This window comes from Symphalangus syndactylus, chromosome 2 (genome assembly GCF_028878055.3).
Source record: "Symphalangus syndactylus isolate Jambi chromosome 2, NHGRI_mSymSyn1-v2.1_pri, whole genome shotgun sequence".
Classification (NCBI taxonomy): domain Eukaryota; kingdom Metazoa; phylum Chordata; class Mammalia; order Primates; family Hylobatidae; genus Symphalangus; species Symphalangus syndactylus.
The window spans coordinates 22,116,362-22,134,698 of record NC_072424.2 but is presented as its reverse complement, the minus strand read 5'-3'; the positions used below and the strand labels follow the sequence as shown (position 1 = coordinate 22,134,698).

Here is an 18,337-nt window from a genome sequence, read left to right as displayed (position 1 = left end):
AATGCTAATTAATTATTTCCTTTAAGCTTCTTAAGGGGTTTTCTACATTCTATTAACAGCACACCTGCAATGTCAAATAAAAGATAAGGTTTATGAGCCGTGTAAACTATGATAAAACATTTTGAACTGTCTATGACATCCTGGCGGGAAAATAATGGCAGTGTCTGGTTTTTATAATGCAATACTATCGTATTAAAGCCACTAAAGTCATTGCAAACATTGACAGCATAAAGTAGTTTTATCCTGATAAATGAGCAATTTAGCAAAGTGTTTTAAGAAACAGAATTATGGTTCACTCTGTCTACACACATATGTGTATATGTACATTAAATTTTTTTCAAACTTTCCAGTCACTGTAAATAATTCACAGAAAGTAATAGAAATATTGCAATTTATCCCAAATTTCCAAATAGTTGGTATGACTAATTCACTTAAATTAATAGAAATCTTCATTCATGGAAATTGTGATACACGATTAGACAGAGTAGAATATGTTAACTGTTGGTTTAAGTTTAGACCTACTCAACAACTAAGAGTCAATAATTTAGTGGGTAAGTAATCATGTATTAATTAGGTAGATAAATAATGATTAAATGTCATTACTTATTTAATGACTAGAATAAGTAACGGTAAGAAAACAAACCGTCTTAAAATTATCTTTTAATTATTCTTATATAATAATCTCAAACCACTTCATTGTCATGTAAGCTACAACTTGATAACAACTAGATTTTAAGCCCCTTGTCTTATTCATCTTTGTAATGCCAGATTCTTACTTGCTGTACATATAGTATATACCCAATAAATATTTATTGAATAAATAAATGAATTATACACAGTAGAGAATTTTGTTTTCCAAGTTTTGTTTTATTTTTGTTTTCTGGGGCTGACAATCTACTCTCTTGGCTACAGTACCTGAGGTAGCCTTCCTGGCCCCCATGCTGGGCTCTGGGCTCTGACAATGTAAAATCCAAGTTCACCAGGTACACTGCAGATTTTTCTTCCAAATATTTTGATATTTAATGATTCCTAAAGTGAATGGAATTTCTTCATGCAATGTATTTCATGACCCAAAAAAAAAATTGGATTTCTTAATCAGTGATTAAGAATTGACCATTTACCTTCATTTTTACATAGAAGTATAATACTGATGATAAAATGGATGCTTTTAAGCATTTATATCTATATATCATTTTATCATACATATTTGTATGTATCTATGTATGTATATATGTATGCATGCATGTGTGCTTCTCAATATCTCTATCTATCTGTCTGTCTAGTAATATTATCATCTCTCTAATCTCCTTAATGGGGAAGGGTCCCTGCAGAAGATAAACTGTTCCAAGCCAAGCCAGCCCTTTACCCTGGTTATGATACCATTTCTTCAAATTTTTTTTTTTTTTTTTTTTTTTTTTTTTTTTTTTTTTTTTTTTTTTTGAGATGGAGTCTCGCTCTGTGGCCCAGGCTGGAGTGCAGTGGTGCGATCTAGGCTCACTGCAAGCTCCGCCTCCTGGGTTCACGCCATTCTCCTGCCTCAGCCTCCCGAGTAGCTGGGACTACAGGCACCTGCCACCATGCCCGGCTATTTTTTTTTTTTTTTTTTTGTATTTTTAGTAGAGACAGGGTTTCACCGTGTTGTCCAGGATGGTCTCGATCTCCTGACCTCGTGATCCACCCGCCTCGGCCTCCCAAAGTGCTGGGATTACAGGCGTGAGCCACCGTGCCCGCCCTCTTCAAACTCTTATAAGAAAGTTCACTATAGGAAACAGACTAAAGAGGAGTTACTTTAATTGAAGTGGTTCAAAGCCACTGGTGAACAAAAAAATACCTTTCATTGGAACAGAAAAAATATAGATGGGGGTTCTAGACCTAGCTCTGATATAAACTGCATGTACAACACTGGGGAAATTTATCAACCTCCTTGGCCTTATGTTAACACCTATAAAAGAAAAGGATTGTGCAAGATGTTTTCTACAGTCCCTTAAATCACTAAAAATGCTTTGACCATAACAGAAATAAATCAGTCTTGCTTAAAATTTTGTTTTAAATCATAGCTATTTCCTGCAGCTTATCTTTTCAGGTTGGTTATGGATTGACTTACGTCCACCCAAAAGAAATCTTGAAGTCCTAACTTGAACAGTCCCAGTACATCCAAACATGACCGTATTTGGAAATAGGGTCATTTTCAGATATAATTAGTTAACATGAGGTCATGCTGGATTAGTGTAGGCCCTTTATCCAATATGACTGGGGTCCTTATAAAGAGAGGAGAAGAGGCCAGGCACGGTGGCTCATGCCTGTAATCCCAGCACTCTGGGAGGCCGAGGAAGGCAGATCACAAGGTCAGGAGATCCAGACTATCCTGGCTAACATGGTGAAACCCCGTCTCTACTAAAAATACAAAAAATTAGCCGGGCGTGGTGGCAGGCACCTGTAGTCCCAGCTACTTGGGAGGCTGAGGCAGGAGAATGGCGTGAACCTGGGAGGCGGAGTTTGCAGTGAGCTGAGATTGGGCCACAGCACTCCAGCCTGGGAGATAGAGCGAGACCCCATCTCAAATAAAAAAAAAAAAAGAGAGGAGAAGAGAGAAAGAGACAGAGACACACACAGGGAGAATTCCAAATGACAACAGACTCTGAGATAGGAGTGACTGTCTATAAGCCAAAGAATGCTAGGGTTGACCAGCAAGCACCAGAAGCTGGGGAGAGGCAAGGAATAGATTCTCCACAAGAGCACCCACAGGGAACCAACTGAGCTGACACCTTGATTTTAGACTTTCAGTCTCCAGAGCTGTGAGAGAATAAATTTCTGTTCTAAAACACTCAGCTGTGGTACTTTGTTATAGCAGCCTCAGGAAACAAATATAAATATTAGGAAACAAATATAATATTTTGCATATGAATTGCATGTTTAGCTTTATGTATTAGATATATGGTTGGTGGAATAAGCATTTATAACAAGACAGAACCCAGTTTCAATTATTTTTCCTTAAATCACATCTTATTTTAATTCATTACAAATACATTGCATTACTAATCCAAATTCTAGAAATCTGAAATTTATTTAGAAAAAATATTAATTTGTTGGTAATAAGCATTTTTTTGAAAATGTATCTACCTTGAAACAAAACACAGCTACTTAAATAGTCTTATTTTCTCCTGCCTCTAGTTTTTAGAAGCAGTAAAGGGAAGTGGTTAAGGCCTTTGCCTTAAGAGACCATCAGGATTCAAGTTCTGATTCTGCTGCTTCCTAGCTACTGTATGTGACCTTAGACAAGTTACTTGGCTATGTCTCCTCAGTCTCCAAAATAATAAAAGCATTAATCTCTTACGGTTGTTGGGTCAATTAAAAGAATTAATACATGTCAAAGTCTCAGATGGTTATTGTCTCATAGCAAGGGCTATAGCCTGAACGTTTGTGTCACCCCCATACCAAATTCATATGCCGAAATCCTAACTCTTAAGGTGATGGTATTCGGGAGGGAGGCTTTTGGAAGGTGATTAGGTTGTGAGGGCAGGGACCTCATGATTAGGACTGGTGTCCTTATAAAAGAGACAGCAAAATGCTAGCTAGCTCCTCCTACCATGTGAAGACACAGTAAGATCCTTTCTATGGACAAGGAAATGGGCCCTCACCAGACACTGAATTCGCTGGCACGTTGATCTTGGACTTCATAGACCCCCAGAACTATGAGTAATACATTTCCATTGTTTTTAAGCTATCTAGTTTATGGCATGCTGTTATAGAACCCTGAATGGACTTTGCCAGTGAGCTATTCAACACATGCTACATATTAGTCTCTCCTTTTTTAATTTTTTAAATTATACTTTAAGTTCTGGGATACAAGTGCAGAACGTGCAGGTTTGTTACATAGCTATATACGTGCAATGGTGGTTTGCTGCACCCAATCAACCTGTTAGTCTCTTTCTTTTTAGTGCTTCTAACTTCCTGCCACGAATAGACTGCATAAAACAACTCTGACCCATCACTTACCTGATCACAAACATTATGTAGTCCTCCAACACATATATAAACATGTCAAACATCATCCAACTGTTGACCCCATCCAACATTCTGCTATTTTTCTCCATTACTTTATATTTGTTGAAGTACCACCCTCCTTTAAAACCCAGCTCATATTTTATATCCTACTGATAGTCTTCCTAGATCACACATGTCAGACTTCTTCTCACTCCCTCTCCTATATTCCCATAGCACAAGGGTGAAGCTCTTAAACACAGCATGCCTTGGAGTTATTTGTGCATACTATGTCCCATTTGGTAGACTATCACTTCCAGGAGAGTAGGGTCTGTATCTTTTCAACTTTGTATCCCCCATAGGACCCAGCAGAGAATTTTACACTTAGTAGATCCTCAATAAATGGTTGTTAAACTTGGTTGAACCCACATATTTTTTTTTCTTTGTGGCAGATGCCCTAAGACAAAACATAAAATAAATGAATGACTTTTCTTATTTCCATTGCAATATACATGCCCTGGGCTAGTGGGTATTTGCAAGCCTGGTTTAGAACTTAGGGAAGTCATCAATCTAGGAAAGGAGAGGAAATACATTTTAAATCACAAAAGCAATATAGCCTTATATAAGGCCTTCTAGCAAAGCAATTATCAATGGCTCAATAACCCAGGTGCTAGTGTTATTATGAATAAAAGTCTGAGGGTGAGAGACAATGAGTGATCTTAACTTTTATATTCCATAGGTATGCAATTCAATGAAACATGTACAGATGGAAGGTTTAGATCTGAGAATCATATCTGTGTATTATAATGCAAATAATTGGCCTTCCTTCTAAAGAACATCTGTTGAAACATCTGAAAGCAGTTGTTTATACGGCTGCCAAAATGCTAAAAAATATAATAATTCTCCAGTGAGATTAGAAATATCCGGGGGAAAAAACATACTTTTTTATGTAGCTCTGTTTTATTAAATCTTGTTGTTTTTTCTCTAATATGGCACATAGGAGATGCTCAATAATATCTGTTGAATGAATAGCAGAAACTCATTAAACAGTTGTTGAATGAATCATCTTTTTTTTTTAGACTTATAAGGTACATTTTCAGAAAACTGTATGCCCAAGTTTTACCACATTGTATACCATTTTTATTTGGCATAAATTTAAGTAATGCTGCTCTTGCCCTGAACATTATAAGATGTAATGAGCATAGATATCTATAAGAAAAACTATCTTAACACTGCAGAAAATGTATAAATAAACCTAGATATACAATAGCAGTATTTTTAATTATCTTAATATGTCACTTTTATTATTATGGGACACTTAAACTTTGAGTTGTGAGCTCATATAAATCATATTTGCTTCAAAAAACAAAATAAAATTTAAAATTCCTGCTAACGTGTATAGTTACGATATCTCTAAGAAGATTGTAACTTTGGATTTAAAAGCGCCAAAATATTCTGGTATGTGCAGAAGATGACTGCAGAAGATGAAGAAGCCATTTCTCCCCATACCCCCTTTCTTGAATTTCCAGCAGCTTTCTTCCATACTCCTGTGTAAGTGAGGCAACTGCACTCCCCAAAGGCTGCCCAAATTTTACTCTGCCAAGTTTCAGCACAGAAAGAGCATGTTAAATAATACATGTGAATTTGAGTGTAACTAATAAAATTGGAACGTTAAATAGCAGCATGCTTTTGAAAACCAGCCTCCTTGTGAGGGCGTTTCTTGTGCAAGTCCATGGGAAATAATTCTGAAGGGAGTGATATTAATTAGTAATATAATTTATCTTCTGGAAGCCCTTTCCTTTGGTGGCCACTGTGGTACAGTTTATAGGCCTCCAAACAAGTGCTCAAAGAAAATGGTTCAAACCACAATTTCAGCTTTGTTTTCACCCTTGAACAGATAAGAGTAAAATTTATTTTGGTATATCTAAATTATACACATGTCTCTCTATGGTGGAGGATTATGAAGTTATAAAAATATATTTATGAAGAGTTTTTTAATGAAATGGTAAAATGTCTGGGATGTAATAAGAGGATAAAAGATCAGGATCCAAAATTAAATTCATGGCTTCTGATTCCAGATTTCTTGGTTTCAGTTCTCACTGCCCTATACGAGGTACGCAACTATGGCAATATACTTAATTGTTCCGTGCCTCAGTTTCCTGAACTACGCTATGAAGGTGATAGCAAAAATCATCTCAAAAGGATATAGAGAGTTCAAAATAGTGCCTGGCAAATAATCAATAACAAATTATTATTATTACTGATTCACAATAATTTCAAGTTTATAAAGGAAAAATGAAGAATGAGGAGGGTTACCTGGAAGGGAATTGGTAAAATGTTAATATGTACTTCTAAATGACATGATTATGGGCAGTTCTTTTCTGCTTTGTATACTTTTCAGTATTTGTTCTTCTAAAATAAACTCAAAGAATTAAGTTTTATGCATCAATGGCTTGATGGAAATTAAGGCGTAAATTTGGAATAGGTTAAAATGTATAACTGATTAGACTGCAGCATTAATGAAATATTAATTAAGCCTATTGTGATGTGACAGAATTAACATTTACCTTGTTTTACTTAATTTTAAATACACTCTAACAAATTACTTTTTAAAGTTCAACCAATGTCAATTTTACATTCAGGAATAAAGTCAAATGTTTATCTTACTTAATTTTAAATACATTCTAACAACAAATTACTTGTTAAAGTTCAACCAATGCCAATTTTACATTCAGAAATAAAGTCAAATGTTTATTATAATGTCAATATTTCAACCTACTAAAACTAAAAATATTTTAATTTTTGATTTAAAAAATCCCACGCAAAAGTCCCAAAGGTGCCTTTCATGTTTAAGCTTTAATTAGCAACCACTTTGGTCTCTGACACATATTGTGCAGATATTGAAGTGTTAATATTACTGCAGCTTGATTACAAAAGGCAATGATTAATTTTAAAGCAGACAAAAAAGATATGCCCTGATTACAAAGGAATGATTAAGGTGGAATGTCAGACATTGCACATTTATAGCAGTCTTTGCCATCGTCAAAGGATAAGACTTTGTAAAAGTTTATATTTAGAATCACAGTTACTTTGTACTTTATAATATTCAGTGTTTGCGCTTTGGATACCGGGCATCCCTACTCCAATTGGGCCTAAGACCTTTGGGGTTCACATGCCCAGGGCAAACCTGCCCACCACGGGATGGTCCCAATGAGCCGCCGTAGTTTAAGTTCTCACAGGCAAGGCCCGACCTGAAGCACTGGCTCTACCCGTAGGGAAGGTTTTGGCCGTGGGTTTTGTTGGCACGTACCATTTTGCTGAAAGACAGAGCACCTTGAGGACATTTCCCCTAAAATGAGAGAGGACTGGGATCGAAAGGCTGACTCTAGAAATGGCTGCTGCCCAGATGCCCTCAAAAGCCAAGGCCTTGGCAGCCATTTTTATTTGCCGTCAAAGTGAAAAACAAACCCAGGGAGAGATGGAGGCCTGAGTCAGGGGTTCCGCCAGGGAAAAAGGCAGACCTTGAAACTGCCCTCTTAGGGCGTGAGAGAGAAAAGCCCGGTTTGTAAACTGTAACGGGAAATAAAGGCTGAGGGCAGGAAGGGGCAGCAGCGGCCAGCGTCCCTAGACCCTCAGACTCCGTCTGGTGTCGGGCTCCATCTTCTTGCTGGGCTGGCGACAGACAGCTGGAGACGGGTCTATCTGGGAATAGTTCTAGAAGAATCCATCTTCGTTATTCTGCTTTCCAGGATCCTCGGGGTTGGTTATAAAATATTTAAGGGAGAGAAAGGGATCGCAGGAGCCAGGCGCTGAGATGAGCTTGGAGTCCCTGTTTCAGCACATCATCTTCACCGAGCATCAGGCGGAGGAGAGTCGCCGTTTGATGCGAGAAGGTCGGGGTATTTCTGTCGTTTGCGTGGGGCCTTTTGTCTTCTGGTGCTGGGTGCTTGGAGCAGAAGGAAATCCCGAAGGCAGTGGTCAGAGCCGTTAGGGGAGCTTGCTTGCCATGCTGAGGGAAAGACAGCTGAAAGGTGGCTTATCAGACGCCACCAAAATGGGGACTTTAGAAAGATTGATGTGTTTAAAGATTTAATTTTTATTACAGTAAGGTCGGAAATAACCAGATGTCGTGAAAAAATTAAGAAAGCAACGGAGAAGCTGAATGAAGAGAAAATCAAGCTGGACTCTAAGGTATTGAAATGTAGAGCATACTAATTATCACTTGAAAAAGCCTGCCTTAACTTGACTTTTGGGGGATATTTCACTGTTTAACCAGTTGTCCTTCAAGTAGGAAGCACATTACTCTGTGCTGGCTGTTTGAGTTCCATGTTGCCTGGTGATGTTTAAAGTTCTGAATCCAGTGACACCTTCAATTCCAATATGAATTTGCCCTAAATAAACTAAGGTAATGAAGAATTCATTGTCCATTTTGTGGGATGGTTAAGGTTTTAAAAGAACACAATGCCATTAGAAGAATCATTATTCTACTTATTTAATAAGCAGTTGGTGCAGTATATACATTTTGAATGATAATTCGTGTGCTATGTTGATATAACAATTGCATGTAAATTTCAAACAAGCCCCTGCCTTTAGTTTTAAAATTCTCTACCACATTTTAGACATGCCTTGCGTCCGAAGTATACCTTTTCCGTTAGCATTTCTCTCTTTCCTGCAGCGTTTATAATGTTCTGTTATTTTAAAAAGAAGCAAGAGAGTCTGATGGCTTCTTGAAGGATGGGTAGAATTTTGAAGAGGCAAATAGAAGGAAGTAGGAGGAGGAAAGCGTTCCAGACAGAAGGAGGAGGCAGATATGTGCAGTGCATATTGGGAAAGGAATCTAGTCAAAGCAGAGGGCTGATATCTGGGAATAGCAGAAAACCGTTGCAAGTTTCTGATCAGGGAGCAGTAAAAGTGGGTTTAGGTAGCCTAGTATGGTGGCACATGCTTGTAGTTCCAGTTACTCAGGAGGCTAAGGTAAGAAGACAGTTGTTCAGTTTAATGCCAGCCTGGGCAACATAGCGAGACCCTGTCTTTAAAAAAAAAAAGGTAGTTTTAGGAGAATCTTTCTGAGCACTGATTGGGAGACGGGAATAGACAATTAGGAAGCTAAGAATATTATTTAAGTGTGCCACAATGAAGGCCTCGCTATGGGTGGGGATAGAGAGTTATTCAAAAATATTTATTAAGTACCCAGTGATGAACTAAACAAGCACTGTGTAATATGAAGTCTGTTTGAGGAAGTCTGTTTGCTTCAAATATAACTGTTTTAACTTATCACTGTGAGGAATTTTCAGTTTTCTTTGAGAATGAAACAATCAGAGAACACTTATCCATCTGGCGAATTTCAGCTTTTCTTTCCAGGTGTTGCTCAAACATCACCAATAAAGCCTTCCCATAGACATCTTGGTAAAATTTTAAAATTAAACAATGATACATAATTGTATTTGTGTTTGTATCCCCCACTATTTTGTGAACAGCGTATCTGGAATTTTTTTCCTTATCCATCTTTTATTCCCACTGCCTGTTATCTAACAGTATATAGTATACAGTAGTGTGTTGAATGAATTGAGTACTAATAGTTTGATAGATAATAGGGAGAGTCTTTTAAAATAGAATTTGTAACTGTTATTCAGTGAGATCCTTCTTCCTGTTTTGCCTGTGAATAGTAGGTAAACTAGCTGCTACCAGCAATGCTGAAAGCTGGTGGTATGGGCAAAACATTAAGAATGTTATGATGCAACTTTCTTTTTCTTGAAAAGGAATTAAGTCACTTTCAGAATTGATATCTAGAAGCTAACAGAAGTAATGGGCAAAATATGAGCACTTACTGTATGCAGGGACACTGTTCTAAATGCTTCTCCTGTATTAACTCCTTTAATCCTAACAGGGATCTTGTGATGAGACCCCATCATTATCCCCTTTTTATGAGTGAGGAAACTGAGAGGTAAATGACTTGTCCACGATGTATAATTCTGAAACAATTAAACTACCATAATGAAAGTAACAATTGAGTAATAACAGCATATTTTATTAAAGCAGATTTCTTAAGCTCACTTTAAACATTTTTCTTCATGACATTCATGTATAATAATATATCTGAAGTTTTGTATCTTGTTTAGGTTAATATTTTTACAAGCTTGCTTGTACAAGTTTTTGTACAAAATGCATTTTTCCTGGATTGGTGAGGATATTGACCTGATATATTTTTTAATGTTACTCTGTAATATTTTCTGTGTTAGCAAAGTTTTGTTTTGTCTGCAAATGGAAATGTAATTCGTTGATACATACACATACATTAAAAAATATTGATTCAGTTGTTTTTGCTAGAAAGAAGACAGAGAAAAGGCCTACCATTGTTTAGAAACATTTGTTGAAATTACTAATTAATATAGGTTCATAAGCGTGCATTTCTTTTTAACTAGCTCATGTATGTGGGTAATAATACAGTTGTATCTTAATAATAAAATTAACATATGAGGGTCACAGTTCATACAATGCTAATTTATAATTGAAATAGTTTGATTTATATTATAGTCAAGATGGTATGTATATGTGCATAAAGATTTTAAAAGTGGAATCACAATTGTAATGCAAATGACTAATGGGAAGAACTGAAGAACTAATCCTAAATTGATTTCTTGTTTCTTTTATTCTGAGTTAATTATATGTCTGCCAATAACAATGAAAATATATTTACTTGAATATTTGACTTGGCATTTATTGACCCATTTATCAAACAGTAGCAGCACAAGGAGAAACTATTAATAGAACATAATTTGAATAGAGCAGTGCTTGAGCTATTGTACAGTGATACATTCAGAAAATTTGGGGGGCATTTATTTTGGATGTTGATTCTGGTCAGTAAATGCATTTGGGAAGTACAGGATTCATTTTTTTTCTTTTATGTAAAACCCGGATAGCATGTAATTAGAACTTGAATGATAGCATTTGCCTTGCAGGGCTCAATGAGTCTTTTAAAATATATGGTTGCAAAAGTCTCAGGTTATATAGTATGAGTACTTTATGAACTGGACAGCTACACTATGCCTGGTTAGGTTTGGTAATATGAAAACAGAAAAATGAGAACATGCCCTGGATTTGCGTTCATGCTTACCAATACACCTAAAACTTCTGATAGTTAAGGAAGAGTTGTATAGTATTGATGACAGGGCAAACCAAAATTAAGGACTGACAGAACATTGGTAGTTTCTTTTAAATGTCTAAAAGAGGTTCTTCTATTTTTAAAAATGGCATATAATTAAAATTTTGACATTTAATTTTTATAAATATATTACATAAAACTCGATATAATGCCATATTCCCTTAAGAGGGAGTAAATGGAGGAACATTTGAGGCTATTTTGTGAATATTTTGTTTATTTTTTCTGTTTCCAATTTTACTTGTGTAAACACCATAATAATAAAAGAATATTTCATGAATTTTTAAAGGAAAATTGTATTGAAATAAAAAAGTAACTTAAGATGGCCCCATTTACTTCTTTACCTCAATATGTATGTGTTCTTTTTTTTTTTAATTGGTAAAAGGAAACCTCCAGAACAGCAGGCAAAGTCATATCCTTTAGTACTGTATTAGCTAATTGGAGAAAGAACAAAATCACAAATTATTATCATTTATAGTATTGAAATGGAGTTTTGTAATTGGACTGCTTTTTTCTTTCTTTACAATTAATCAAAAAAATTTAGATCCTACCAAAATTTAATTTCATACTTGGCAATTATTCATTCAACAAACATTCATTGAGTGACTGCTAAATCACACTACGAATACTTGGCAAATAAATTATATAACTCCTTCCTTCCTGAATTACAGGATTGACATCAAGCAATTTCAACTATATAAACCTAACTGTAAACTCAAAATTTTTGATGTTCTCATTTAAAGAAAAAATTTGTTTCCATTTTCTGTATGAAATTCTATAAAGAAAGCCTTATCACATTTGTCATGAGTAATTATCCAAAACTTGGAAATAGGCAAAAAAGGTAACTGAGTGTTCTTTGAGTATTGTATTAGACATTGTCCAGTAGCTCACCTTCCTGAGGACAGTCAGGTTTATAGGGGTGTGAACCTTTGTACTGGGCTGTTTTTTTCTTGAATATGCCAATCATTCTTTGACCTCAGGGCCTTTGCACTTGCTGTTTCCTCTGCTTGAAATGCTGATTCCATTAGCTGTTATTCTGTTGTGCACGCTCACTTCATTTAGATCTCTCCCAGTAGAATCATGTGGGACTTTTAGCGCTAACACTAGGACAGCCCCATGCAAATCTTGATGGTTGTTTAGCCTAAGTCTCTGCTCAGTTGTCACCTTACAGCATTATTCTTAAAGTGTGATCTCTGAGTTCAAAGGGGTCCCCAAGACACTTTCAGGGAGTTTGTAAGGTCAAGCTATTTTTATGATAATACTATACAAAGGTACTATTTGCCATTTCTTTTTGCTAATGCACACATTGACAGTGCAAAAGCAGCAGTGAGTAAAACTGTTAGCACCTTAACAAAAATCGAGGCAGTGGCACCAAACTGTACTAGTAGTCATCGTATTCTTCACTGCTATGCACTCTCGGTAAGAAAACAAAAACCACTAGCTTTACTTAATACTTTGATTGAAGTGTCAAAAATATTAATTTTATTGAAACTGATCGTTGAGTATATATATTTTCAATATTGTGTACAATCACATGGGAAGTACACCTAAAGTACTTGTATATTCCGAAGTGCTACAATTGTCTCAAGGCAGAGCATGTGTGCAGTTGTTTGAGATGCAGCATGAGCTAGCTATTCTTTTTCTGAAACACCATTTTTACTTAGATAATTGACAGTCAAGTTGTAGTTATTTAGATTTGGGTGTTTGGCAAAATTTTCTGAAAAATAAATGAACTAAGCCTAAAATGTCAAGGCAAACATCTGACATTCGTATTATTATTTTGCCAATGATAATAAGCAAGCTTTCAAACAAAAATTAGACTTTTGGAGGATTCCTATCTATCTTGTCACCGTAAGCTTGGCAGCTTCCTGGTACTTAAAGATTTTTCTGGTGAGTTCGTTAGTGATATTAATGAATATGAATGTTACTTTTGAAGCAGTATGTTTCAAGATGTTTCAGAATGTTACTTTTGAAAGCATATTATGAAATATATCAACATTTGGAGGATCTGCATAATTCAGGGAAGCAGAAAGTAATGCATAAAGTTACAAAACTGTGCATAGATAAAAGGTAGACTCAAAGTGAAATGTAGACCAATGGATTTTATTATAACATAGAATGAAAAGTTCATTGAAATGGTTTCAGATTCCACATTGCAACTAACCTTTAAGGAGCTACCACTTGGTGAATTTTGATATAGTATCAAAGAAGAATATGCACAATCATTTCCAACTACATATCTGTGCACTCCATATTCTCCAACTGAAAAACATTACAAAAGATTGAGTAGAAGCAGATATGAGAGTCCAGCTGTCTTCTTTTTTAATTTTTTATTTGTTTTTGTTTATTTATTTTTAAGAGACAGAGTCTCACTCTGTCACCCAGATTGGAGCTCAGTGGCACAACAACAGTTCACTGCAATCTCAAACTCCTGGCCTCAAGTGATCCTTCTGCTTCAGCCTCCTGAGTAGCTGGGACTACAGGCCTCTGCCACCCTACCTGGCTAATTTAAAAAACACATTGTTTTCTAAAGACAGGGTCTTGCTATTTTGCCCAGGCTAGTTTTGAACTCCTGGCGTCAAGTGATCGTCTCTCAAAGTTCTGAAATTACAGGCATCAACCACCAAACCCGGTCTTGGCTGTCTTCCATTAAGCCAGATGTTAATGAGATTTGTAAAAAATCTATATGCAACTCCTTTCTCTAATTTGTTTTTGTTTTGGAAAGTCATTTTTAAATACAAATGTATTTAAAATGCAATTGGATTATTGTTATTAAATTAATGTTTAAAAATTTTTCAGTTTTAATTTTGATACAGAAAATATTTCTAGATATAATTCATGAAAACAATCAAACCAAAAGAAATTCTCAATAACTTTTTAGACCATGAAGAGGTCAAAAGACCTAAAAATTTGAGGCCTCCTCTCTGTAGAGGCCCCTCCCTGACCTCTCTATATAAAATATCATTACCATCTCTCCCTATCTCTATGCTGTGTGATAGGTACCACCTCTTGGCATATTTTATATTGATCTGTTTATTATTTGTCTCCCTCCAGTGGAATGTAAGCTCCACAAGGGATAGAAATTAATCTATTTTGTTCATTGCTGTCATTCCCAGCATCTAGAACAGTGCCTGAATAATAGTAGGTATTAAACAGACATTTAGTGAATGAATAAATTAAATTTTTTCTCATAGAATTCTGTTTTCTTTTTTCCTCTGCCTTGAATTCTACTTGTTTGATTTGATGCCTTTCTTACCTGGTGGTAGATTTTCTTATTAACTTTAAGATTTTTTATTGATTTTATTTTATTGAACTTATCTTTAGAAGAACTTATCTCTCCTGGCTGTTTGACATATTCCTTTGATAGAAAAGATGTCTCTAAGAAGCAGTTTCACCCCTGCTGCCAGGGCCTCACAGGTTTCCCCTATTAAGGACCAGTTTTTATGTTAAATTCTGAGCTCAGGATTTCTGCACTGTATGGATAAGAGATTTTGAATCTTACACCCATCTATAGAATAGGCTCAGCGTTCAAATTCTCAGGATATGACTCCTTTTCCACTCATGGCTCAATGGGATATAGCTCACTTATACATTGCATCTCTAGGGCAACAGGTGGAGCTTTGTTATCCATCTTTCATAACTGTCATAGATATTTCTCAATTCCTGACAGTACAATGAGTCCAACCCTGGCTCTCTTTGCCTGTGATTTTTGTTCTTCTGTGGGCATTTAAAGCCTGATCCCTAATGCCTGTATCCTTTCTGAAAGATGCTCCTGTGGGCTTGAATCGTAGCACACCATCCTTACCCTGAGCTGTCTCTTTGTTTCTTGCATGAAGATTTCCCTCTCCTCCTTTTGGCTTAGCTATATAAATGATAAATATTTTAAATGTAGTTAGATTTTATCTAGCATTTCTCTGTGTTTGGAGTAGAAAGTAAGTCCTTTCTACTTTTGCTTTTACTGCCGTATTAACCATAATTCTGCACTATAAAATTCTTCAGTGCCTCATGTTGTCATTCTTGAATTCTTATTTTTTATTTGTTGTTTGATGAGTCTGTGTAATTGTTTGTGATTTTGTAGGAGGAATTTGTGAATGATAGATCTTCTAAGCTATTAATATTTGAAATTTCTGTTATCTTCACACTTGCGTGGAAACTTGTCTGTACAGAATTATTGAGTCAAACCTTTTTTACAGCATTTTGTGGATCTAGCACTATCATATTCTGAAATTTATTAATGCAGAAGTATTGAAGTCAACCTGGTTTTTAAAAATCCTTTTTTAAGGTAACATGTTAGGTTTTGTTTTCTTCCCTAATTGCTCCTGTGATTTTAAACAATCTGTAATTCCAAATTTGGTACAGATATATCTATTTTTTTTTCTGGAACAAGGGTGAGCCTTCCATTTTAACCTCAGCTATTATTTCATAGAGTTTGTTTTCAATACACCTATTTCTTATAATTTAGAAGATCTTTATTCTCTTTTCTCTGAATTGAGTCCTCAGAAGTCTGGGAAAACTTTGTATACTTTACATCCCTACTTCTATCTTTTGCAGTAATAGTTTAGTTATTTAATGCTCTCTGAAAATTTAAATCATGTGTTGTCTTCTCTTAACACTTTAATTTTCTGCCTTTTTAAAAATCTCAGCTTGTTTTGTTTTTATCTTTTTCTGCTATGTCTTTCCTTGCTCTTTTCTAGTGGACATGTCTCTGTTTGCACCCTCTGAGGAACAGTAAGTAATTGATTACAATTTTTTTATCCTGTGCTCTTCACTGTAATATTTTTACAGTAATTCTCTTTATCTCTTCTGTTAACAGTATTTTTCATAGGATTCATGTTGTTATTCTGTGAGATTTGTTCAGACTTGCAATTTGCCTATAAATACAATATATAAATTGTTTTTTCTCCTGTTCTCATTTTCTTGAATACTGGAAGAATCAGCTACTTTCTTAGAGCTAAAGCTGGTTGACAAGCTGATGTGAGTACCCCCAGCCCAATTTCTAGTGTTCTTGTAGTATAGCTTTACTTGATGAGATATGATTATTTCTTGCACATGTGCCAAGTTTTCTTATTTGTTGAGGAAGATGTATGTTTTAAAGAATGTGTGACATTTTGTAGTTCTTCCATTAAAAGCAGTGCATGAATAAACACTACCTCGGCATCCCTTTGTTTTGTATCCTGACTAAGATGTGTGGTGATAGGTAAGGTAATGTACTGCCACCTGAGTTGTCAAATAACACAGAAGTTATCTTACTTTAAAGTTGCTCCCCAGGAAGAGTCTTTCAGATTAAAAAGTATCATTACAAAATGTTCTTGACCAGTCAGTATTTGTGCTTGCTCGTCTTTCCCTAATCAGATTATTGTCTCACTGAGATGAGCAGCTTTGGAGGAATAGGAGTTTTATTTGAGGAAAAGAAGAATAATAATTTTGCAGTTTAGGGGTTATTTTGAAAAGAGTTGACTGTGGACTTTGGAACAGGAGGTGAGTTCTGAAAAGGTGAGTGGAAAGATCAAAGGCAACTGGCTACTTAGAGCTGTGCCTGTAATCTGATGCTGATAGGAAGAATTTCTCATGTAGGCTTTGCTGCATATATGGTCTCATGGATTGTTATTGCCTGAATTAATATTTCAAGAAACATTGAAAGGCTGTATACCTCAGTTTCCTTTGTTCAGATGAGTTCCACGGTTTCAAATGTAGTCTAATTTCTTCTGGTTAAAAATTCCTCCCAAGAGAGATAGAGGAAGGAAAGGGAGAGATGGGACCACCACAGTGAGCAAATGGATCAGATTATTACTCTAAAATGTTCTTTTTGTTCTGAGCTCCCGCTCCTCCCCGTCTTTACTAAGATTTCTTGCTTATGTTCTTACTGGAAGAGTGGGTTTTATTCCTGGGAAATTCTGAGGACTTCTCCCATTATATTTGGTGAACATGCAGTAGATTGCTTTTCAAAATTAAAAGTTTTATTGTTTTAACTCTTTATAAAAGTAGTGTTTATTTATTGCAAATTATTCCAAAAATAGAAATTGGCAAAAAGCAGAGTGAAAATCACCTATAATTCCACCACACAGTTAACATTTGCATAGGTTTTCTTTCAAATTTGTTTAAATGGATTTATATTTTTCTTAAATAATTTGCTTTTTTCTATTTACTGTAACCTAGACATCTGAGTAAATATATATATATATAATAAGCAATTTTAATTGCTGCATAGTATTCCATTAAATGTTATACTATATTTTAACTAATTTCCTATTGATAAGTATTTACAATTGTATTAATAAATTACTATTTCTATCATCATTGCAGTGATAACCGTATACATATATCTTTGTGCACTTATCCTAGCTTTTTAGGGTAAAGCCTTAGAAATCAAATTGCTGTGTCAACGGGTCTGTAATTTTTAAGGCTTTGATTATTTTTAAATTGTCCTCCAGAAGAGTTGTTCCAGTTTTATTCTCACAGTTTTACTACTCATACACTGGAAATTAATATGTTTTACAAATATAAAAATGGCATCTTTTTAGTTTTAATTTGAATTTTTTAACTTAGTATTTTTAATTTATATGTATATTTACCTATTTCTATCCTGTCCTAGGCTTTTCTGATTGGCATCTAGCTTTTTGTTATAGCTATTCTTTCTTTATCATTTGTTGCAAACTTTATTATTTGTATCTTGGCTTTTTATGACATGATTTTCTGGTAAAAGTTTAGAGTTTTGTGTTGCTGGAAGTTTTAATGTTTTAGTTTGTTTCCAAATCCATTCTAGGCTTGGGAAAGCCTGTCCCATTCCAAGATTTTAAACAATATCTTTTTTTAATACTTTCATAGTGGTTTTCTTTTTTAAAATATTTTAAAGAAAAATGACTGTTGTCACCTGAGTAAATGTCACATGTTCCCCATTGATCGGAAACACTGTCTTTATGATACAGTATTATGCATGTGCGTGTGTATATCTATACTTGTATCTGTTTTATATATTCTATACTATTAATCTATTTGTTTTGGCACCAGTGTACTATTGGCTTAAATATATTAGCTTTAAAATATCTTTGGTCCTCTGGAAGGGTAATTTCATTTTCAGAATTTTTCTGATTCTTTTCATGGTTTATATTTCTAGATAAATTTGAAAATCATTTTGTCAAATCAAAAAAGAACCAAAATCATTGGGGTTTTCATTAAGATTGCACTAATTTCATGTTG

The 18,337-nt window shown here is 35.1% G+C and overlaps 1 protein-coding gene across 4 annotated transcripts in view; it reads left to right on the top strand.

Annotated features, from left to right (window-relative positions):
- The first annotated feature begins 7,210 nt into the window (after positions 1-7,210).
- CCDC172 (coiled-coil domain containing 172) overlaps positions 7,211-18,337 on the top strand; it is a 55,524-nt gene continuing 44,397 nt past the window's right edge. For 3 of the 4 annotated variants that reach the window (XM_055242770.2, XM_055242762.2, XM_055242743.2), the window contains exons 1-2: positions 7,211-7,874; positions 8,087-8,172. In XM_055242770.2, the coding sequence (XP_055098745.1) occupies positions 7,796-7,874; positions 8,087-8,172 (165 nt within the window). In that variant the 5' untranslated portion in view covers positions 7,211-7,795. The remainder of the gene's footprint in view (positions 7,875-8,086; positions 8,173-18,337) is intronic. The other variant, XM_055242753.2, reaches the window with a different exon arrangement.